This window comes from Halyomorpha halys, unplaced genomic scaffold (genome assembly GCF_000696795.3).
Source record: "Halyomorpha halys isolate HHAL.00 unplaced genomic scaffold, Hhal_1.1 Scaffold194.1, whole genome shotgun sequence".
In the NCBI taxonomy this organism is placed as follows: Eukaryota; Metazoa; Arthropoda; class Insecta; order Hemiptera; family Pentatomidae; genus Halyomorpha; species Halyomorpha halys.
Genome location: NW_027108392.1, coordinates 493,501 through 518,836, shown reverse-complemented (window position 1 = coordinate 518,836; position 25,336 = coordinate 493,501). Strand labels below are relative to the sequence as shown.

The following is a 25,336-nucleotide window of genomic DNA, read 5'->3' as shown; positions in this document are numbered from 1 at the left end:
TATAGCTTAAGCTTTAATATCTCATAAATTATGAGGTATCATAGCATAACCAGTAATACATATTTTTATGAAATTATTGTTTTTTTTTTCATATTTACTTGAATATCACAGATATGTGCATCTCAATTGGGCTGAGGATGAAGATGCACAGAAATGAGGCTTGAATTTATATATACATTATTTTTTGTTGATGAATATTAATATTTTCTTCTCACAAAAAACATTAGTGAATAAAACATCTTGTTTCAAATTAAAAAAAAAAAATGTTTTTCCTTTTCCATAATTAATTATTTGTATTTTCAAAATAGAGTTGTTGAACTGCTGATTTACGGGTGAATAATATGTAGTTTTGAGCTGAGGAAGATGGTAATAGTTTACTATGAGATAAGAACAGCTTACTATTAGCATTGTTTAAAAAATGTGATAATAGTAAATTTATGAGCTTAAAAGATCTTTAGTACATTTTTGTGTATTGTGGAATCTGACTGACTTTTGCAATATTGTAAAACTACTTATTACTTCTAACTTGTGTGATAGTATAATGTATTCAGATATCATTACCACTATGCAATTCATGCGTACCTACTGATTTCTGTTTTTAAGAATTATATTTATCATTCCTAAAATATTTTAAAATATGATGCAAATTTACTAATCCACCGCCTACATAATGTTAGGCCATTAGTAGTAATCAGTATCTGGTAGATGTTTTATTGTTTAATTCTTTCTTCGCCATGATAAGTGTGTGTTATCAGTTGAAGTCTAATCCCTTATCAGAAAGCAAACCTTGCCAGTATTCCTTTTACTGGACCTCACATAAGCAAGCAAAATGACTGCTTCATTTCTGTTTTATAAGGTACTATATATTAACATTCTTTCCATTAATATAATACCTCTGATGTATGAATGAATTTTATACTAACTACATTTTTTTTTTTATATATTGTTTCTAGGTATATTTTAAATTAAAACATAACAATATGGTTTGGTTTATTTGTATGAGTTTGTTATTAACTTAAAACAAAATATGTTTGTTGGTTAAACATTGAGTTTTATTACTTATTATTCTTACTTGCATTAAAATACTAAGGACAATGATAATTTTATTTTCTCTTTTATGCCTGTTTTAATTATTATAATGTTTGTTTCTAATTGATTCTTTCAGCTGGAATAATATTTTAGAATAGTACTTAGTTTTAGAATGTCATGTATTTATTTTTTTTAATAAGTAAGTTTACTTCAGATGTATGAAACAGATCATGGATTACTTAGGACAGATCCATTTTTGATTGTTATTTTTTGTCTTGCCCATTTTTTAATTTTGATAAATTGAAGACTTTTTGTCAATTTTTTTTTTGACATATTTTTCCCCTTGATTGATGGTTTTAGATTTTTGTTTTAATTTTCATTTTTGATCTTTTCCTTGTTTTGGTTTTCTTTTTGCAGCCTGGTTTCATAAAGCTTTTTTACTTATCATCAAATTGTTGTTTGCTTGTTATAATAATTGCATTTAATTCATTATCATTAATTTCATAATAAAAGTGGTGTTTTAGTTTGTTTTTTTTAATTTATAAAACTGTCATTTGTCTTTGTCATTATATTAGACAAATTTCCTGAAGGCCACCATGATGGAAAGTGATATTTGAAGAATATCGTTCATCAAACTTTATAGATAGCTCAGTAAATTCTAGAATTTGGTTTTTGATCTTGTGTGGCAAACATAATGGAAAGTGGAGGAAAAGTTCCTAAGCGTTTATCAATTTTCCATTTGGAAGTTGGTAGCTGGGATATACCAACTTTGACTGTCACTGCACCTGCTGGCTCCTCAAATCGTCGTTTCAGCTTTGCTAGCCTCAACCTCAAGCGCCTCTCGGTTACGGTTTGTCATTTAAATTTTCTTTTTCTTTTTTTTGTTTATTTTTCACTAACTATTTAATTTGGGGTGATTTTTTTAAAAAAAAAGACTTTTATATGAAAATATAAAATAAAAAAATCTTTCATTATTCTTATGAACTAATCTTTAATCGAACTAATCTATAATTTCCTGGAAAAAAAAATTTTTTTTATTACTAATATTATTTTGTGTTCATTAACATAACAACAGAAACAATATTTCACATGGTTTATGTCAAATAATCTTAGTTAGAATTAAAGTTAATTTATTTTGAGAATAATTTAATATATTAACACTCTCAGAGTTATTTAGTTTAATTATTTTTATTTAGATAGTTAAATTAAATATCATATTTTCTTCTAAACATTTCCATTATTATACTATTTTATTATTAAATAGCTTATTTATATGCTTTACTTAATTTCTTTGTTTTTCTATTAATTATTAATTTAATATATCCAAATATTGCTGCTCCAATCTAAAATTTTAATGAAAGTACTAATTCCATTTCTATAATAATTATTAAATTACTTCCAAGTGCTGATCTTATATTTTTCATTAAAGTACTTTATATATTTCAAGATTTATTAATTATGTAATTATATGTTTAAAGTTATTTGATATGGGGATTTAAAAAATGTATAAATCAATGAAAATATTTTTAAAAAATTAACTCTACAAAGCATGATAATTATATATTAAAAAGCTTTATAAATTAATGGATTGCTAATAAATGCATCTGCATTGAACCTTGTGGGCATGGATTTGGATGTCCTAGGAAATTTCTCGCAATAAGAATTTTGATGAATTTCTATTTGTATTAATAAGTGGCAAGCTGGTTTTGCAAATGAAAATTATGGTGGTTAAGAACTGAAGGATACAGGTAAAAACAGTCAATCTCATTTTATGCTTTTGTTTTATTCAATAAAGTAAGTTAATCTACCTTATCTTTCCTTCTGTAGTGCATATCAGTTCCTTTGTAATACTAATCTAATCATTTTATAAACTGTATGAATTGTTGTATAGAACGCTTTCATTAAATCCCAATAGATGGCACTGATATCTCTAATTTGAAAAAAATGGACTTACAGTTTTTCCACAGTGCCCCTTCAATTACATTTGGCTAATCATAGCATAGCTAGTTATGAACACCCATCATTTACTTTCATGGGTTTGTTAGGCCTTTTATATTCTGTTATAGAGTCAAAGAATGATCCAGACTGAAGACAATTAATTAATAATGTTTAGCTTTTATTTCACTCTATCTGAGTTCTTTTTATTGACAATAATTTTTTTATTTTTTTAAGATGCGGTCCTTTATTTTTTTTTTTCCAATTTTGCATATACCTTTGTTTATGGAACCTATCCTTTTTGTTTTTGTGTTTTCTTGTTAATTAATGTAATATTTCTGGAAGAGACAACCCTGATTTGAGTGACATGCCCAATCTGACTTAACTTTGTCTTATCTATCTTGAGATTCTGACTAATAAGATTTTTTTAGTGATTCCTAACCCACATTCTCATAAATATTTTTAATAGTTAATCACGGATTATAACTTTTATTATGTACAGTTATTGCCTTTTATTCCAATACCTTACATCACTATCATCAAGTCCCAGTTGTATAAAATACATTTCTGAATGAAATAAATAAAATAGATACACAATAACCATGAAAGTCTTAGGAGACATGGTACCGATAGATACACCTTACTCCTGGTATAGATCTGTTCCCCACCATGCATCAACTGCTCAATTTACCCCTGACTAATGTCAAGTAATTATTTTCCTGAATATTTTTTTTAATACGTTAACTACCCACTACCAGATAACATAGTTTGCATTGTTGCCTGGGATACCCACTATAAGTTTTAATTGTCAGTTATTAAATTTTCATATTTCACAATATATACAAATGCCATCATAGCTGCAAAATTATGGCAAAAAAACTAATAGACAATTCGTAGCTGGCGTCATATGGAGAACAAACTATAAGTTGTGTCTTTCTGGGCAGTCAACTTGTAAATCATCCATGATCTTCACCCAAACAAAGCCCACTAATCTAGAAAATTTAATATATGAAGAAGATGGTCAGGGGATGCAGCCTAAAGGAAACCAAAAATAGTTAACAACTATTTATAACGTGATGTTTCGTCCCACTTTGTAGAATTCTGCCAGGGCTAAAAAGATACAAAAACAACTAAAAATATGGTCAATAATAATACGGTAATATTAATAATATGGTAAATAATAAGCTCGATCATTTATATATATAATAAAAAATTTATTATTATTATTATTTTCACCAAGACTTGAATCATGGTTGTTCTCCAATGGAAGACAGCTATTTATCTACTAGGTTGCTACCAAAAGTGAAGCAACTTCTGGTAAATTTTTAAACAAGATTAAATTATTGTTGGAGTCAATTTACAAGGTTCTTGTATACTTTTTTTTTTTTTAAGATTGGTGTTTAGTAAACTGGGGACAGTAACGACTCCGATGACAGAAGATTTTTGTTTGGTTCTGACACTGTTTTTGTTTGTTTTGATCATAATTACCTCTTAATATTGTTCTCATCCAGGTCCTCTGTAAAAGTTATTTCTTTACTATTTTTTTTTACTTCATGAACTTACCTTTCATCTACAATCTCTTCCCCTTCAATTTTTTAATAGCTTCTATTAAAAACAACCTTGTCTTAAATAATCTCTTGGAGTATAAAATATTTTTTTCCACTGTCATTTTAATGAACAAATTGAAACAACAGTGAGCAAGCAGAAGAAAATTGTGTATATAAAAAATTCAAAAGATTAAAGATTTATTATACCATTTTCAGATTATTCTCTATAAATAAAGAAAGCTTTGAGGATGATTAATGATGTCATTTTTAATTGGAAATGTATTTATTTTTATTAAGCCCATTATATTTCATTTTTTAAGTTACTCTTGTAAAGTAATGTAATCAGAACTAAAAAGTTTAATTTAAAGTTAGTCTATCATTTATTTGTTTTTATATATATTCTTTACATAAATAATCCAAAACTGATAGTTTATTAATTTAAAATACACAAACATAAATATTCTATCATACGAGGATTTTTTCCTAGTTTTTTTTTTGTGTTAAATAATGTTGTATCAGGTTATATATAGTAACTTTTTTATTTATGTTTGTTTATAGTTATTCAATTTTTTATAAAAATGTTTTCTTCATAAATGTGTAGTAAGCATATAATGTTTGTAAGTAAGGACCCTGCCGCCTCAAAACAAATGTTGATTGTCATAAAAATGATGACACTAATACTAGTTCAGTATCTTTATTATCTTTTTTCATTGCTGTAGCTAATGAATTAGAAAGTATAAAATATATTTTGTTCTAGGTTATATTATTGGAATTTCATTAAGACATTTTAATTGGAGTTCTGAAATCAATTTTTTTTGGTTTTATATATAATTAAAACTTATTTTTAACATAAAAATATTCTATTTCATTAATTAATATGCATTAATCAACTAACTAAATACAATTGAAATTTCAAATTATTGAAAATTTTAACGGTAGTAATGTAAGTAATTGATTGCAACACTGATCATTTAGATCCATTGTAATGTAGCTTTTGAGATAGCAATTTTTCTTGTTTAAAAATCAAGCTTAAAGTCATTTGAGTTAAACTTGAAAAATTGTTAAGAAATTCAGTTTATGAGTTGTTAGTTCTTAGAAATGGTCTCGTCTTTACCAGATTTAACCAATGGGATGTTTGAAACAGTAAGTTGTACAATGATATCTTTGATTAGTTATTCCAAACAATAATATAATAGTCCAACCTAAAAAATAATCAATTATTTTTATTTGGGATTTTATATTATATATCAAATTTGTCATTAAAATAGTGAGTCTCTTTCAGGGTTAAATAAATACTTTATTATGATACATTAGTTGTTGACCGTGGATATTATCTGAGGAGATGTTTGGGGTGTGGTCAGTGAAGAATAAATATAAGTAAAACTCATTTTATAATTGCCAATGTTTTGACCAGAATTTTAATATTCATTAGGCCAACTATTGAAAGAGATTATGAAAGAGTTTGAATCTAATTTAAACATAAAAATAAATTTTTAATCATAATGCTGTCTTTATGTTTTTCACAGATAAATTTACAGAAATTTATGTTTTTTTACTAATGTATTTTAACTTTGGAAACCCTTGGTTTAAACTGTTAGGCATGCTCTTATAAACAATAGAAATTTTGATGAAAAGAAAGTAAAAAAGATATATTGCATAGCAGGATTGCTAAGAATAGAGTACTTGTAGCAAAATGCCACTTGCCACTTGTAGTGACCAACAGATAGTAGCATGGTCACCACATACTTATGTGAGGAGAAGATAGTTGGGGTGCAGTCAGTGACGAACAAAAATAAGCAAAACTTATTTTTTGATCGCCAATGTTCCATCCAGCGTTTCAGACCTTCATCTGAGTGATTATTGCAAAAGTCAAATATTTTGATGTATGCATTCATTAGGGTTCTTTAACTCAATTATTTTATGTAAAATGGATAAGGCTTGCTCTAACCACTAAATCTGGATGCCAAACCCAGCTTTAGGGAAAAAAGGGAGACAAAGTGTTTCACAAATGACTGACTCGGTGACAAATGACACTTATTCAAAATTAGTCAATTCAAAATCTTAATCAAAAAAGATACTTATTTCATACATTTATTTATTAGTTGTCAATGTATGGTGGACTATATCAGAAGTTTAAATGTGAAAATGTAAATAAAACTTTTGGAAAACTAAAGGAGATAAAAAATGAGATGATAGTAGGTCTTAAATCTTAAGACCTTTATAATTCACAAGGTTTTTTTTTTTTTTTTTTTCAAAACCTCTTTATTCATAAGTGTATATACAATACGGATTTATATGTACAATAATATAATATAAATACATTTTTACAATTTTTCTTGTTTTGCCTTACGGCATTATAAGATAGTCCGCTGAAGGCAGTTTTACATTTTGTGGCTCTATAGCCGGGGGCTTACACACAAGGTGATTTCGTGATGAAAGCTATCCTCAGGTGGCATTTCTTGGTGGCTTAATAACATTCTGAGATGATAATCCCTTTGAAGTTCACATCAAGTTGTTAATTATGCGGAGCAAGGTCCCTGACTTCACAGAGTATCAAAGTATCTTTTGCCATTCAGTATCCTATATCAGTGAAATGTTCTAATGCTTGGTCCCCTAGAGTTTTCTTTAAGTTAAGAATTCTTTAAGTCTACAATAACGTTGAATTTTAGTACTTGATATTGCCACTTCAGAATCCAGATTTGAGGACCAACTTAAGTGATGTATTAAATTAGCTCTCTAGAATGTATAATAAAAATTTGTTTTTAAAGAACTGAAATATCCACGAGGGTCTCATTATAATATTTTTCAAGGAATGCTATAGCGCTGAATGGAGGAAGAATTAATGGACTAGCAAAATTTTCTGCTATCTTCTATTTTTCAATAGATACTAATTTTGTAATTAATAATTTTTTTTTTTTTTTATGATTCTTAGAGATTTTTCTAGAATTAAATCCACCGTCTGTTTCTCCCCTTCTCTCTGTAAATTTATTTGTTTTCTACAAATAAATCTCTATAATATTGTTAGTGTTAGTATATTAATAAATCTTTTGTTTGTTTCTAAGATAAGAGAGAAAAAAGTTAAATGAAAAATCTTAATTAATTATGTATATTATGTAAATATATCATATTCATAAAGATATGAATAAATGTAATTGATTTATTAAATAATGATTAGTTATGTTGGTGGCCTGCTAGCATACATAAAAGTTAATTTCACTTTTCAATATTTGTGTATAATGGTTTCCTGAATATGAAAATAGAATTAATAATTATTTCCATTGCTGTGATCTTATTATTACTCATTTTTTCTAAAATAATATATCAACATGGTATTGAAACTTTTTTGTAGATCAGAACTTTTCACGGTCCAAGCTTACTTGAAAACTATTGAATATATTTAAGAAGAAACGATTCATCAAACTAAATAAAAAATTATTGCTACAAAAGCATAATATACAGAGGAGTTAAGGGGAATATAATATCAGTGGCAGTAATGATGAAATTATACTAAAACATGTTTTAGTATGAACTTAAATTATTCAAATTTATGTACTTGATTTCTAGAGAAATATATTTCGAAATTCATCTTGAACATTAAAGAACTCTATTATTTCAGTAATAATTTTAAATTAGATTTTTAATTAAATACTGTTATTTAATTTAATGTAAAGCTTTTTATTGAAGTAAATCTGTGCCCTACCTAAAATGTAAATGTAAAATGTCGCCTCATTTTTCGAAAAATATAGATGACCTCTAGCTTACTACTAACAATGAATACATGATTAGATTCTCTAGAATTAAACCCCTTTTGTTTTTATTTAAGAGATAACTCATTTGACACAGTTATAAATAAGTAAGGCTCCAGTTTGAGAACTAAGATTATTGAAGGAACGGAAACACTATTGCTGTCTCATTTCAACTGTGTAGCATCTCTAAAAATGGTTATTTTGAGATATTGATGTAATATTAGCAATAAGAGTAAGATATATTCAGTAAAATATAGTCCATAAAATCTAAGTAAAAAAAAAATTTTCAAGATATTACAGTTTTGACTTACCCTTATTGCTAAGATTACAGGCATATCTCAAAATAACTATTTTTTGAGATGTTACACTGTTGAGCTGGGCCAGCACCATGTACCTCTTTTCAACTATCAGTATCATTGCAGCAATCAATCCAGTTGGCTGAGATATTATCATTTGAAAATTATCATTTCATATTAACATATTAAAAAATTATTTAACTTTTAAGTTTTAAATGTTTTTTTTTTTATTATTATTTTGGACAAATTTTCTAACAGATGGTACTTTATAGTAAAGAAAAATAATAGAACATTAAATAGTTTAATTTCAATTAGTTCAGTTAATATCTTATGTTAACAAAAGAATTAATCAAAACAATAACTTTTTATCGTATGTTTAATCAAATCTTATTTAAAGATGTGGTTAAACAGCAACCTTGAGATTTATTCAATCTACAACTGTTTTGTAAATATTTATTTTCTTTAAAAAATATTAGTTCACTAATAGCTACTCTCATCTGTTGAAAATTCAGTCGCTTGCTACATTTTAATAGTTTTTAGTAATGGTCTATGTTGTCTTTTTTTATGTAAGCTGTGTGTAAACAAGATAATATGGAAACAAACTGCATATTACCTCAGTTCACATTTTATTTTAAAACAGTTACAATGAGTTTTGACGGTTTTAAAAATATCAGAACAGTCTTATCTCAACTTTCCAACTTTGCTTAGTTCAGTTTAGAATTGAGTTCTACTACTCCTCTGTGCAGTTGGTATTTTATAAATCATTAATTGTATTAAAGCTATTTTATGGCTAAAAATTTGTACCATTTTAGACCAAGGATCTGGAACAAGGTATTTTGTACTTTGTCTTTTCTGCTAGGTTACCATTATTAAGATTTTTACTATTACCATATTAATTCCGAACATTTAATCTAAATAAAATTATGAATACTATTCATAAATAAAATTAATGTTTGGTCAAGGTTTTTGTTTTGTCAATTATAATTTATTACTGTTTCATACATGATTTTTCAAGTTGTAATGAATCTATGTATAATTGATTTTATACAGCTCCAATTAGCTTATTATGTACATTGACTTGCAAAATAAATACTCCTATCTTCTTTTTAACCCATTTCGTTTGAGTATCTTGTTATTGCTTTATAAACTGTTTTATCTACAAAAATAAGTAAATATAGGTTATTTTGAAATTACAAAGAACTTTTAAATTTAAATTATTCATTTTCTAATTTCATTGAATCATAGAAATTTCATAAACAATAAATATCAAATATTCCCTTATAATAATTATTCTTATGAAAACAGACCTATTTAATAAAATTGATTGATTTTGAAAATTTTTCAACATAATTATAACATTTTGTACTTGTGGCAACATGGGTCTGCCCCAATAATTTTTAAAAAGAAATATATTTCTTAGTAAGGTTCCACTTTCACAATCATGATGATGATGGTCATTATAACTTTCTTGTTTTATACTCTTATCATCCATGTTGCATATAAACTATTTCTTACTCAAGTTATACTAAACAGACTAGAAATTAATGAATGATTCAGTTACCCTGAGGTGTATGTTATATTTGTATAACAAAATCATAATATAGGCTATAATAACAATAATATTAATATAATATTTGTGTGTCTGTTTGTGCAATATTTTCAGAGAAGATACCTAAGTTGATAACTAAGTGTGGGTAATCATTTGGGATTAATTATGTTCATAATTACAAATTAATTTATCTAAAAATAGTGTAAATTCTTAAGCAATGTTATTGTATTACTGTATGAAGAATGTTTTAACAGTTACTTCCTCAATAATGTAGAACCCTGCTTACCCAGTACCCACTTAACTAGTGGTAAAAAGAAAAATAATTAAGTCATAAAAAAAAAAACTAAGTTCAGTTAGACAAAACAAAATAACTGACTTAGTGACAGGAATTAACTTAAAGATCTTTTACTTAAATTAAATCACGTATGTAACAAAATTTTTAATTAATATTTCATGACAGTCATTAGATTTTATGGCAAGAAACTGTCCAAAAACAAAACTTTAAAAAAAATAATATCATTATATCTAATGAGCTAATATTAAATTTAATGGACTGACTGATTTAAAATCAGTTATTATCTAATCATTTATGTAATTTTAATATTTATGTCCTCTTGGTTATTTTTTTTTTTTAGTTGTCTAATGAATCAATACAAGAAACAAGTTTGCTAATCTAAACCAGTCAATTGAAAGTAATCTGCGTCCTCTATTAAAGCTATTAAAGTTATTTATTGAAGCTCTATGAACAGCCGAGTTAATGAACATCTATTATTTAGTTGATCATTGCCAGCTATAGTATAAACTTATTTTCCTATTGGGCCTTGAATTAGTGTTGAATTTATAATTTCAAAGAAAATTGTAATAATTATTAGGTATCATGACTATTTTTAGTGAACTCGATAATAAAGCTAATATATTTTAAATAGAATGTTACTATCATTTTATCATTTTTATTGAAGACCGTGTTTAAAAAAGTGGAATTAGTATTTAGGAGAGTAGGACATAAGTAAAGACTTACTGTGTATTTTAATCATCTAAAGGTAAATTAATTTCTTTTCACCATACCAGAATATACACAATACTTATATTACTAACATAATTTATTTATTATATATTTTTACGTATTATATAATAGTTTATTTATAACCTACATTTTGTACAATGCTAATTATGTAATTAAAAAAAAAAAAGATGTATTCACTTTACATTCCAAAATTGAATTTCAAAAAGCTTTTAATGGAAAAATCCTTAAATATGTTTTTTTTTTTTTTCTGTTTTTTGTAATTTACTTATTTTTCCTTTGATCCATTCTATTTTCAGTTATAAATATTATTCTTTTTACAAAAGCATTAAATTCTTTCTTAGTTGACATCTTATTGATCTTTTTATAATCAACAAAAGGAGAAAATTACTGTTGGGAATGAAGGTTGCTTTTGTCACTTTTCATTTATTTTTATTAAGTTACTGTTCAGTAAATGTTCATAAATTATTTTTTATGTATATTGTACATATATTAAGTGCATATTTTGTACTAAAATAATACATAACTTATATAATATACATTACCAATTTACAAAAAAGTCAATTTCTCGCAATAGATGAAATGACCTTCATTTTCACTAGTTGATATATTCTTTCTTTCTTAATTCTGAAAAAAAAAAATAATAAATTTTACTTCACATTAATAAATCATATCAAATTGATTTTACTAATTGTTTTAGTCACTATTTTATTTATTTATGATACACATTTTTGGATTCTTAGAATTTCCCATATTCAAATAAGTTTTTTCATGTTTCCATAAGCATAAAATGAAATAGAGTTTGGTATTTCAGAACTTTTTAATGTGTGTACTAATCCTTTGCTTACCTAAAAAACGTTTTTATAGTTACAATCACATATTTGTTTTTGTTTTTTTCGCTCTGTTTAATTGATTTCTTTTGTCTCAACAACACTGGATTACTGGGAGTCTTCTGTATTATTATTTTATAGCAATTTTATTATTTAATAGTGATATTGACTAATCATGACTTATATCACCTTAAATAAAGAGCAGCTTTGTTTTTTTGATGGATGAGTCGCAAAGTTTCAACATTGTCTATTGACTTTTGAAAGCAGATGAAAAAGAAAGTAATCGAACATCCTGTATGCTCTTAAATAACCAGTAGAGGTTAATTATTTTACTGTAATATGAAAGTCTGGACATGAAGTATTTGGTCATTGTAAGTCTAGTCAGAAGTTATTAAAATGAGTGAAACTTTTTAAATAACAGTGATGTTAAATAATGTCTAAACCTTAAGTGTGTTTGTGTTACTGGTATTAGTGATTTAATATTATAATTTTTTTTCCTTCAGACCCTCAACCGGAGTGAGTCGATGGCCTCCTTGTGCTATCGAAACCTTTTTACTTACATAACTGAAGATGATCTCCAAGGTTTACGTTCCTATCTTGAAAATAAAAGAGTGCTTGTTGATGACAAAGATGAAGTAAGTATATTTCTCTAATTTCAATTCACAATATTGTAGTTTAAATCTTTTGATATCTGACAAACTCACAATAAAATTTCTTATAGGTAAAATATTTTAATTCGCTTTGATTTTAGATATTTTAAATTGATAAAAAGTTATAATTGTTAATGTTTTTTTCTTCATTGAATTATTATTATAAAATAAATGATTTCAAAAATAGGATCTATTACTAATGTAACATTTAAGAATATTTCAGAATTTTCTGGTTGATATTGATTCTTTTCTTCAAAAATTACTTTTAGAATTTCATGCTGCTCTTCAAAATTGTCTTTTATTCACATTTGCAAACTTAAAAGTTTTCTATTAAAATAATGTATTATATTTATGAGTTAAATTGAATTAGCATTTAAAAATTTTAATTAGTTTTTTATTTTACTCTTTCAACTTGAGAAAACAAATACAAACTCCACTCTTCCTTCTCTTTCCAAAGCTTGACTAATTTGTTGACTCCCACAATCAGATTTTTATATATAATTATTTTATAATTATTATTTCAAGATTCTGCGACATTATTATGTTTAATGTATATTTTAAAAAAAATTATTTATGAATATAAAAGAAGTAAATGTCTCAAAATTTATCTTAATTGGTTAACCAATTAACAGAGAACTGCACTATGTTTTCTTTAGTTATGAGTTTCGTGTCATGTGAAAATGTTTACTATTTCTCAATTAATTATGGTTGAGAGTTTTATCTATTATAATATACCTAGGAAATCTTTGCTTTAATATATTTTTTCATTTGTAGAATGGAGCCACCGCCCTACACTTTGCTGCAACTAAGGGCAAAGTACATTTTGTCCGGGAGTTACTTAACCACAATGCAGACGTTAACGCAGAAGATCAGGTATCTTTGAAATCTTTTGTTTTTAGATAAAAATATATTTATTGTAAGGCCAAATTCATGATTCCACTTATTTCTTGTCAATAATTTACTCTCCTTACACGTAGGTAAGGAAATTATTTTGATCTGTCGAATTTTCAGTTCATGTTCAGTTTTCAACAGATATATGCATCTTTTCAAAGAATTTTGAGTCCGAAAAATGCATTTTTAGACATTGGTGTGTCTTGCCTGTCTATCTATCTGTGTCCTGATCATCTCTTGAACAGTTTGACCGATTTTGTTTCTTTTTCTCTTCTGACCTCTTGTGCTTGTGTACCAAATCAGATGCCCAGTGTACAATAGTTGCTACCTAATTGACAAAAATCAAATTTTATAGACTGTAGCTTGCCTAAGGTCTTCTCCTGATAGCTCTTTAACTTTTCATATGTTACATAAGTCCACAAGAAAAAGCAGGGAAAAAAGTTTTGAAGAAAAATAAATTTTATTTGCACAGAATTCGAAGTGTAAATTGTATGATTGAACAAAATTATGGTTATTTGAACAATTGAGTCTTTGTGGGATGAAGTGTTATATGTGGCAAAAAATTAGAAGCAACTTTTTCTTACAAGATAATCGATGTGCTAACAATGCCATGCCAACAGATCTAGCTCCCGAAATGTCCTCTATTCAGTTAAAACAAATGCTAAAAGATGGAGCTGTTAGTCCACCAATCTTTTCCTTTTAATTGAAATCCCATAATACTCAAGTCTTGTCTAAAAAGTACCGTTTTTCATATTTCCTTGTCCTAGATCCTTATTCTAATTAATGCTATTTTGCCATCCCCTAGAAAGCAGTGGAGGGGTTAAGTTGATAAAAAGATCCATTTGATTACTTGGTAAATAATAAAACTTTACTTGACTAAGTAAGTAATCAAACAGTTTTCTAATAGTAAGTCATTTCACTGAGATTCTATTTTTCCTCTACTAAAATACTTTAATTGGGAGCATGGGTAGCCGAGGGGTAAGGCATGTGGCTACTAACTCCAAGGACTCAAGTTCGAATCCGACTGCGCAGAAAATTGTTTTCTGTTACATTGTAGTCGTGAGTCAACTCCTGTGGGTTCTTGGAACCCTCCTGGGGTCCACCCAGCCTCTTTAATTTGGTAAAAACTGGCAGTCGAGTGTGATTCTGACCAAATCACCTCCTTGCCCAACCATTGGTCTACCAACAGTTTTTCCTTACAAAGTACTGAATCCCTGACCCTTCATGGGTCTGTAGTGGTACAGATTTTAATTTCTAATTTTTTTTTTCATTACTTTAATTGTTATTGTTTCTTTTCGTAATATTTATTTTATTTTCCAGGATAATTGGACCCCACTTTTGTGTGCAACCAAAGAGGGGTATCTTGATGTTTGTCAAGAACTCTTAGATAGAGATGCAAATATTGAACATCGGGATATGGTAAATTTTATCATGTTCTATACTTTCATTTTTATTTTATTGTTTAATGAGTAAGAACATTCTCTCTATCTTCCTAATTGTTTAAAGTTTTATTATGATTTTTTTTCAGCTTTTAAAAGTATTTAAATTACCATTAAACCCCTCAACTTTATGAGGTATTTTAGATGCCTTAATGTTTCAAGTAGAAGGGTAAGAATTTTTCTGTACATTTCTGCACTTTTCATTTTTCAAATACTATCTTTAAAAATTTCTATCTCAAGTGGGAGAGGAAGGGAAATTGGTGTGCCTCACATTGTAAATGTAATTGGAAATGTAAGTTGCCTAACAATGTGATACTTTTTTTTTTTTTATAGAAAAATCCTGTACAAAGTAAAATATTTTAGAGTTTATAACCTCTAAGTATGATTCTTTCCCTCTTAGGTTCCATTTCCTCAAATCAGAAAAAAATAGTCTAATATTGTTGGATGGGTACCTAACTTCTTATTTCTCACAAAAAATGAATGAACCAACTTTACAAATTTCCAAATATCGTATTTATTAGTGTATATTATTGAGATGAAAATATATATTTGCCAGGTTTCTAAGGACAAAGAGTATTATGAAGCCACGGATTTTTTTGGAATTCATCTTTTTTGGACACATACCTTGTTATACCATCTTTGGATGGATTTTATTTATTTCATCTATGTACAATCAATTCAAGGCATTTATCACTAGGGTATGGAAGGAAAAATAACACCAAAATAGACACTGGATATTCAAGTCGCACAGATTCCTGGTTGATAAGGTTTATTAAACAATTACATTGAAATATTTTATAAAATTGTGTATCATTCATTAGAAATTTAAAAATATTTTCTACTATCAGTAAAAAATCCAGATATTTTTAAAACAATTTCTGTTATTTTTGAATTCTTGTTTAGCTGTAATAACATTACTAAATCTACTATCATTAACATGGGCTCTAATAAAGATTGAATGAATGAAAGAAATGTGGTTACCAAAATTTTAATGAGATTTTGAAAAGAACATGGAGGAATGAAAGAGGCCTCGACAAGCATTGAGGATTCTCAACAAATCCAGTCCCTCAAAAATGCTTGGCAATTTAAGCTCTGTGCTTTTATCATATTTATTTACACCAAGCTCTAAAGTGGATTTAGATACTAATTTTTTCAATTTAAATTTAGAAAATTCTCCAATTGTTTCTAATTATTTATATTGTGATTTTCTAGGGAGGCTGGTCCGCTCTCATGTGGGCATCTTATAGAGGTCACACTGATCTTGCTCTCATGCTTCTTGAAAGGGGTGCAGATGTAAATGCTCATGGAAACTATCACATCTCATCATTGTTGTGGGCATCTGGTAGAGGTCATGTAGATATTGCGAAAGCACTCCTTGCTGCAGGTGCTAAAGTTAATGTTGGCGACAAGGTTGGTCTTATTGTTGGAACATATAGTATATACTATGAATATTGTTTTATTTAATTTCATGTATTAACTTTATTTTTATTTTGCAGTATGGTACTACAGCATTAGTGTGGGCTGCAAGGAAAGGGAACAAGGACATTGTTGATGCACTTCTTAAATATGGTGCTAATGTAGACACAGCTGGGATGGTATATTTTTATTATATTACTTCTTATTTGTATAGCACTATTATTTTCCAAAATTCTCTAGAACCTTTTGCAATTCATTATGAAAGTTCTTAGACAGTTTCTTTTCAGCTGAGATATTAAGGAATCAGAGTCGGAGGTCAGAATTTCACTTTTTTTAAAAAATTTATGTATACTAATAGTTCCTGGTCTACACACTTCACTAATAGTCCTATTTTTCATTTAATAAGATGAAATATACTGTTTATTTAATTTTTAATCTACTCCTTGGATAATTGCTCCATATTTTTGTCTAAAATATTGAGAAAAACTATTTTACTTACACGAGGCATGTCCAGAAAGTATAAGAGTACTTGTACTCTTGGTCTGTCATTCTGTGGTAAATTTTTTTTTCAAAAGTTTAGCAATACCAAGGAATAGTGGGAGGTTTCCTGAACACAATAAGCATAGAAGATCCATGTCTGTTCAAAAACTCATCTTGTAGTGTATTTTTCTGTGAAATATGTTAATAAGAAATGAAGTGCGAGGTGCGTGCTGTCATAAGGTTCCTTCTTGTAGAAGAGAAAACTCCAACTGAAATTTTTGCAAGGATCAAGAATGTTTATGGCAAAGTTGCTTTGAATGTGTTTAAGTGGTCATGAGTCTAATAAAGGAAAAATGAATATTTAAGACAAGCAAAGGAGTGAAAGACTTTCAATTATAACCAATGATTGTCCTAAAATTCAAGGAAACACACTGTTCATGAAGTTCGCCAAATAACAGTGTATAAAATATCTGTGGTTTTTCCACAAATGTCTAGATCTTTGTTACACAATTTTAACTTGCTTGGTTTTGGTTTGGAATTGTTGAACCACCCGTCCTACTTGCAGTACTTCCTTGTCTTGGTGCCTTCATATTTTGATCTTTACACCTTCCTAATGATTCACATGGGTGGAAAAAAATTTCAAACTGATGAGGAGATGAATCGAGAAGTCTTGACGTGGATGAAGGAGATGGCAGGACAGTTCTTAGAAGAGGATATAAAAAACATGCATTGAATGGGAAGACCATTAGTTGGACAAATAAGTAACATATATACCTACAATAGTCTGTAATTATTTTTTTAAATAAAAGAAATTGAATACTCTTACTTTCTGAATAAGGCTTGTACATAACATGTAATTTTCATTTCAGCATTCTTGGACTCCTCTTTTGGTCGCTACAATGGGAAACCATGTAGATGTTGTGATGATGCTTCTTGAGCTGAGACCGAATGTGAATGCTATGGACAAGGATGGATTTACAGCTTTGACAATAGCTTGCAAAGAGGGTTATTCAGAAATAGCAGCAGCTCTTATTGCGGCTGGAGCTTATATCAATATTCAAGTAAGTTCTTTATTCATTGCTTGCTGTTTGCATATTAATTGCTCTTGCTGTCTCTATATTAAATGTGTTTTAATTTGCCTAATGTAGTAATTAGGGATTGATGTAATCCTAAATGAGTCAATAGTTGGATACTATAAACTAACTGAGTTCATAGTTGTTATGAAAAGACTTTTTTTTTTTTTATTTAACTATTACACTGACTATTTCAAAAGTTATGATTTTGATTAATTATTTTTTTGTTTTACTTATCAGGACAGGGGAGGTGATACCAACCTAATTCATGCTGTCAGAGGTGGTCATAGGAGTGTTATAGACGCACTTTTAAAGAAATATGCTGATGTTGACATTCCAGGAAAAGTAAGATTATACTGTTAAGATTTTGTCTATTATATTTGTTACTATCTAAAAACTACTTAATGTAAATGTCAAATTTATATACTAAATCTTATGACAGAAAATTAAAACACCTATTTTTACTTTATCATTTAGTACTATACCAATATTTGTAAAATTGATTTCCTATATATAAAAATTACTAAGGATTTTTGATATTAAAGATACTCTTCTAAAACAATAGTATTCTTACATACAACTATATTACATATTTGACTGGGTTTCTACTTGACGGGAAGTTAGGGAATATGTTGGGAATTTTTTATGGTTGGAAAAAAAAAAAAAAGTAAGTCTGGATTTCACTGTAAAAGTCAGAAAAAATTTTTAATGCTCAAAATTTTTTGAATTTGAAGAACATATGTGCTGTTTAGTATTTTGATGTCAGTTCTAATTCTCTGAAATGTGATAACCGGAAATAGTTTCTAGGTCTTAATGGTTAAAAGGATGAAGATTACAATAAAATTTTATGGCTTTTACTAATGCTCTCTTGCTGACAAGTAACATTTATACATAGTTTTATGTTTAGAGTAAAAGAAATAGCTGATGTCTGCAATTTTCAGAAAAAAATGAAAAATTTTGGGCAAATAATTAAAAAAGGTGGGAATCAGTCAAGAATTTCTATTACCAAAATTAGTAGACACTTTTCAAGACAAATATTATGAAGTCTTTCCTAATTTACTTTTTAAAAAAAATCAATTACTGACCACATTAAGACATTTAAATCATATAAGATTGAGCTATAGGATTCAAACTGAACAATTTAAATTCAACCGTTTCGGATAGTTATCCTTTTAAAACTTGTACAAGTATTTTATGAAGTTGCCATATTGAAATGTTTATTATTTTCTTATTTTAACTAAATTATTTTCGTTATTAATAATGATTAGTAGATATTCATAATTATTTCCAGTTAGTTGTATTATTTACTACATTAAGCTATATTAAATAAAATACTAATCATAATATCTTATAATAAAAAAAAAAAAATGGTCTTTATGAAAGAGCTCTCAATGATGTTATTTTCTGTGAAATAGTAAGTTAGTAATTTCTTAAAATCAACTGAAAACTATAACAATATTTTATAATAGTTTCTTTGTATGTTTTAACCAGTTCCTAAAACCAGAGGAGTTAAACGTATTTGTTTTGTATTTGTCAGGAAAGAAAGACTGCTGTATATTCTGCTGTGGAAAAAGGAAATGTTCCAGTCCTTAAAATGTTGCTTGCTGCTAATCCTGATCTGGAAATTGCTACAAAGGTTGGTGCCAACAGCAAACTATTTTATACCCTAACTTACTAGCTCTAAACATTTTAAAATTTATTTTTAAAAATGGCTGTTAGACTTAAAGTAGTTAATAGGACAACTATAATTTTATTTTATCATTTTTAACCATTTCATTTTTAAATCATTATTAATTATCAAAAATAACTTAAAATACATTTACATTACATTGGGAAGTCACGGAAGTCCTTAGCAGTAATGGGTATATGATGTGCCCAACTGGAGGGCACCTCCAGCAAATAGAGAATACGAGTCGCTAGAGGCTCTGACTCCACAAGGTTTTATACCATAGAATTGATATAGATGGTGACATCTAATAACTTCAATAATATTTAACAATTATGTTCTAATATTGGGCACATTTATGTTAAATAAAAAAAATCTCTTTTTTTATGTATAATAAATGAATTTTTACTATTCAAAATAATATTAAATAATTTTTAGATTAATTTTATTACTGAGGAATCCCTTATTCCTATGTTAATCTAAAACAAAAGTTTGTACTTTTTATACTTTTATTATTCTACATAAAATGGATAAGTTTATATTCTAAATCAGAGGTACAATATTGAGGGATCGATCAAGGTTTGAATAAACAAAAAAGGAACATTATGAAATATGTGTCTAATTAAAAACTGGACTGGTCATAAACAATTATATCCATAGTTCGCTCTATTGATAAAAAAATTTCTAATTAGTTAATTAATCATTTTCATTATTATGTTTGCCCAGATTCGAGAGAGTCTACAGTTGTTAGTAAATTGTTTGTATTTTTCACAGAAATATTATAATCGATATTGTGAACATTTTTAATATAAACTTTCATTCTGTAGGATGGCGATACCCCATTACTCAAGGCAGTGAGATCAAGGAATGTAGAAGCAGTTCATTTACTTCTAGAGCGTAGAGCAAAAGTGTCAGCAGCAGATAAGTGGGGTGATACTGCTTTGCACATTGCTATGAGAGCACGTTCAAAAGCAATTGTTGAGGTAATTTTAATGTTGTATTCATTATTTACAAAAGTCTAATTTTCATTTGATTGATCTATTTGTCCTTTTATATAGTATAATTTTTATACTCAACTGGTTATTTAATATACAGCTTAAAAGTTAATTTCAGTTTGTTTTTTTTTCTCTCTATACCCTGATATACTCAAACAAGGACAGAAAAGACCTGTAATTAAAAGATTAAGATCAATATTTATTTATTTGAATTATTTTTATAAATAAAGGTGATTTTTATATCCTCTGGTCTATTTTCCATAAAAGTTAAGTTGGTACATATTGGTGATTTAAAATTAAATTAATTTGACTCTTTGTTTTTTATGACTCAAAATGACTCTTTTATGAACAAAATTTCTTTCTTTCATTTTGCATGAGATGGTAGTGTCCTTATTTATTATTGTACGATTACAAATAATTTATTTTATTTCTCTTTAAGGTGCTTTTGAGAAATCCAAAAAATTCACAACTTCTTTACAGACCAAATAGAGCTGGAGAAACGCCTTATAATATTGATATAGGGCATGCTAAAACAATATTGGGACAAATATTCGGTGCTCGTAAGTTTTTTTTTTTTTAATTATTTAGTATGAATAGCAGCTGTTAATAGAAATATTTCATTAATTTGAAAAATTACACATAATAATTGAAACAATCTCAGAATTTTTAACATAAAAGGAACTGACAGATGATACAGATGTTTAACTGTGCCTTTTTTGTTATAGTTAATTATTACTTTCTTAAGTTTATTCATCGGCTTCATTATTATATTCCTTCTATAAACTACTATTTTTAAATTATTCTTATTTGAAAATGAAAGAACTGAGACAAAGACAATACGTTTTGTTTTCATGAAATCTCAGAAAGAACTCCTTGATCTCTTCTTATAGTGAGTGCCTCACACTGGTTAAAATTTAAATGAATGAATGCCTTTTTTTCTTTTTTAATTGTCACTTGCTATCTTTTTATGTTAAAAAATAATCACTGATTAGTTTTTTAACCTTTAAAAATTAATCTTCTTTGTAGATGTCAAGTAATAAGCTTTTCACTGTCGTATATCAGTTTTCACTACTTTGAAATATAGGGTTTCAAAAAAATTATTTATAAATTGTAAATAATTCTTAATTTAGTCTTATGAAATAAATTTAACATTTTATATGTAAAACATATATTTTATCATTAATAAAAACATGTTTTTTTCACACTATCACATAATTTTCTTAATATTCACTTTTAATTGTTTAGTTTCCTATGTCTCTGTTCTGTTAATTTAACATTTAATACTTTTTGTTTTTATTTAACAAGAAACTTATAATATCACTAATATATACATTTTTTTTTCATTTTAATTTTGTTTTCCAGGTCGTCTGAATACTAATGAAGACAATGAAAATTTACTTGGTTATGATTTATACAGTGCTGCACTTGCTGATATGCTTAGTGAACCTTCCCTCTCTATGCCTATCACAGTTGGTTTATATGCTAAATGGGGTTCCGGAAAGTCATTTTTGCTCGGAAAATTAAGAGGTAATTTTGTACCTTCATTTTAAGAGCTCTTTTAAAACACAAAAGATTGTGGAGTTCTGATTTTTTAATAAGTTGTTTGAGTTTAGGTTGACATTAAAAATTTAGTTTCTGTCAAAAAATCTGTTAACAAGTTAAAAAATTTGTTTTTAATTCACATTTCATGCACTGTTTGTTTTAAGGAAATGGTTCCCTTTTTATATCTACTAGATCTGTTCCAAGAACCTGCTAACATATTTCCAACTTAAATACACATGAAAATTTTAATTTAGTGCTGTATTTAACACTTTTTATACATGTAGAAGTTGAGGACCGGATGGGAATCACTTTCTCACCCTAGTGTTATTTTTAAATTTCTTCACATTGATCAGACCTCATTTATTGTCAATAAATAACTATCAAACACGATTTTCTGAAATAATCAACTAATATGTTGAGGTTAATAAAATATTAATTACTACAAAATTTGAATTCAGTTTCTTTAATTCTGTTACAGAGGAGATGAAGAGCTTTGCTCGCCAGTGGACTGAACCATTGCTTCAATTTTCATGGGTTCTTTTGGTGCTACTGGGTCATATTTGGTTAGTAACTGGTTTGGCTCTTGGTCTTGTCACCAACTCATGGACTGTTGGTATTCTTGTAACTGTCGTTCTTTGTTTCTTTTCATACGTCTTTCTTCTTTTACTGTGGTATTCTAGTCAGAAGTAAGTGTTTTTTTTTTTACATTTAATGCAGCTAATTGATTTCAAAATTTTGTTTGTAAAACCTGTCATTTTAATTCTGTTCCATGCAGATACAATTGGGATTTCCCATATAACCTCAGTATAAATCTCACTTCCCGAATGAATGCTGTTAGATTAATCCTACAAGTTATCTTCTGCCACCCGCCTGGTGCTCAATGGTCAGATGCTGTGGCAGCTTTACCTTTGCGGTATGTTACATTTCTATTAACACTAGCTAACACATTGATGCTTCTCTATTACTAAATTTCCGCAAATGCATAGATTAAATGTACACTATTGGAAGTGTGATATCAATTATTGTATTTAGTTAAAATTAAATACTCACATATGCAGTATTATTCATATGTTTTGGTTACATGAATTTTAATTTATCTGTTTTCAGTATTTAGTTCATTGCAGTGCTCTTGGATGCACAATCTTTATGATAACTTTATTTAGCATATATATATTATCCCAAAACCTCTATTTTACTAACCTGGAATGTTGCTTGTAATTCTCAATTATATCATTCATATCACCAAGGAAAGTCATTTTAAAGCATTTTGTACCTTGAGTATAAAAGAGGCACAAAGAAAAAATTCTGTCATCAGGGATTAAAATAGTTAGATCCTTAACTAACACTCTCATATGTCAGAACTAATCAAAAGACACAATGTGTGTTAATGAAAATCTCTGAGGTTTTATAATGAGGTGTTTATTAGTTGACCGTAGATTCAATATGAAGAGAATATTAAGTTGTCAGTAATGGTACGCACATAATTAAAACTTATTTTATTTGTGCTGACACTTCAACCTGAATTCAAGACCTTCATCAGGGCTGAAAACAAAACCAAGATAATAACCTTAATTCAAATAAAAATAAAAATAAACAGACAAACTTGAAAACATATATAACAATAAAGTGAGTAGATAGTAGATGGTACAACATCATATAACAACAGATAAAATATAATACTGAAAAGGTAATAATTATTACCACTCAGTTAGTGAGTAGTATCTTTTCTTTTATACGTTAAGATAAAGATACAATGGGTTTCCATCTTTGCTAATATTCATCAGAATTACTCGATCTTAGTTTTAATTTGGAGAAAATTTTATTATCTTTCAAAAGAATGGCTATAACCTTCTAGAAGATTTTTAGTTTCCAGTTATTCAAAAACTTTTAATTTAAAATTTAAATTTGAATAAAATTTTTTTTAACCCTGCTACATTAGATATCTGTAACATAAGGGGAACCACCATTAATAATTTCAACTTAATAGGCTTTGCCATTTTTCAGATTCGACACCATAACATTAGAGATTAAAAAGGCAGTGAATAAATTGTTATGTACACGTACAGCCTACTTTTACTATAGAAAAAAAAATATAAATATTCTATACTTCTTGTTTCTTTTTTTCTGGAGTTCTTCATTGCTTTTTTGTGCTATATCGTGACCTTTCTTTGACTAGGTCTAACAGCTATAACCATCATTTTTAGAAACCTAGCTTCAAAGTTACTGTTTCTAATTAAAAGTTGTCTCTTAGACTAGAACTATGTCTGCCTCATTGCAATTTACTTAATTTTTCAACCAATGGTTCTGAACTTTATTTGGAAGCTAACTGCTTTTGTTTTTAGTTTAAGATTTTTGAGGAAAGTATAATTTTGCCAATTTTGTCGGTTAGAAACTTCTCTAACCAAGGCAATAACTATTGGAAAGTTTTATTTACTTAATGCGCATTATTATATTCTCATCATGGTAGCTGCAATTGGAACATTTAAAAATTTATATTTTTCTTGTTAGGTTTTATTTCACTGAACAGACAAGAGTTGGAACTACTACGGCTGGAGAAAGCTCTGTTGTACAAATGATTGGCTCATTATACGATGCTATTGAAGCTGATTATGGTGTTTTCTCTACCCGTCTATATAGAGCATTCAGACCGAAACCAAGTGAGGAACTTATTTTAGAGCACATAATTTGTTTATTATTCAATATTTTATTTTTACTTTTTATAAAATTAGTTTGAAATAAGTTTTATTTAGAGATTTTTTTCCCCTTACCTCCTATTATTTATTTATTAAAAAAATTAACACAATACATAAGGAATAATATAATACATATTTACAGTGCCCTTCCTTTGCCACATGGCATTGGGGGGCTGATCAATTTAAATGATCATATGATCCTACAATCAATTGGTTCTGCATTAATGTTATCGGTATTGATGTGTTGATATATAACCATCTCAATACTTAAACAGCTCCTAAGATTCTGTAATTCATTACTCCGAAGTATCTCATATTCTATAAAGGAAAATAATGCTAGCCTATGTTGAAGAAGTAATAGTGGTTCTGTGTATATATGTAACTGTTAACTCATAAAACATTCACTTATATAATTAAACTGAAGTTTTTCAAATAATTTGGAACTCATTATGTTTAAATTTAATAACAATCCATATCTAAATGACGAAAATATTAATAAAACTTCAATTGTTATTTTATCAAGAATGATAGATTGTTC

At 27.6% G+C, this 25,336-nt stretch overlaps 1 protein-coding gene across 14 annotated transcripts in view; it reads left to right on the top strand.

Annotated features, from left to right (window-relative positions):
* Nucleotides 1-25,336, top strand: part of Arms (Ankyrin repeat-rich membrane spanning) — a 110,116-nt gene that overhangs the window by 27,455 nt on the left and 57,325 nt on the right. For 10 of the 14 annotated variants that reach the window (XM_014418382.3, XM_014418380.3, XM_067046708.1 and 7 more), the window contains 14 exons: nucleotides 12,457-12,588; nucleotides 13,378-13,476; nucleotides 14,815-14,913; nucleotides 16,146-16,343; nucleotides 16,430-16,528; nucleotides 17,699-17,890; nucleotides 18,143-18,247; nucleotides 19,440-19,538; nucleotides 20,396-20,551; nucleotides 21,003-21,123; nucleotides 21,926-22,090; nucleotides 22,584-22,791; nucleotides 22,881-23,018; nucleotides 24,614-24,762. In XM_014418382.3, the coding sequence (XP_014273868.1) occupies nucleotides 12,478-12,588; nucleotides 13,378-13,476; nucleotides 14,815-14,913; nucleotides 16,146-16,343; nucleotides 16,430-16,528; nucleotides 17,699-17,890; nucleotides 18,143-18,247; nucleotides 19,440-19,538; nucleotides 20,396-20,551; nucleotides 21,003-21,123; nucleotides 21,926-22,090; nucleotides 22,584-22,791; nucleotides 22,881-23,018; nucleotides 24,614-24,762 (1,939 nt within the window). In that variant the 5' untranslated portion in view covers nucleotides 12,457-12,477. Of the gene's footprint in view, nucleotides 1-719; nucleotides 857-5,635; nucleotides 5,655-9,121; nucleotides 9,385-10,995; nucleotides 11,143-12,456; nucleotides 12,589-13,377; nucleotides 13,477-14,814; nucleotides 14,914-16,145; nucleotides 16,344-16,429; nucleotides 16,529-17,698; nucleotides 17,891-18,142; nucleotides 18,248-19,439; nucleotides 19,539-20,395; nucleotides 20,552-21,002; nucleotides 21,124-21,925; nucleotides 22,091-22,583; nucleotides 22,792-22,880; nucleotides 23,019-24,613; nucleotides 24,763-25,336 lie in introns of those variants that run through there. The other 4 variants (XM_014418378.2, XM_067046707.1, XM_014418376.2 and 1 more) reach the window with 4 other exon arrangements.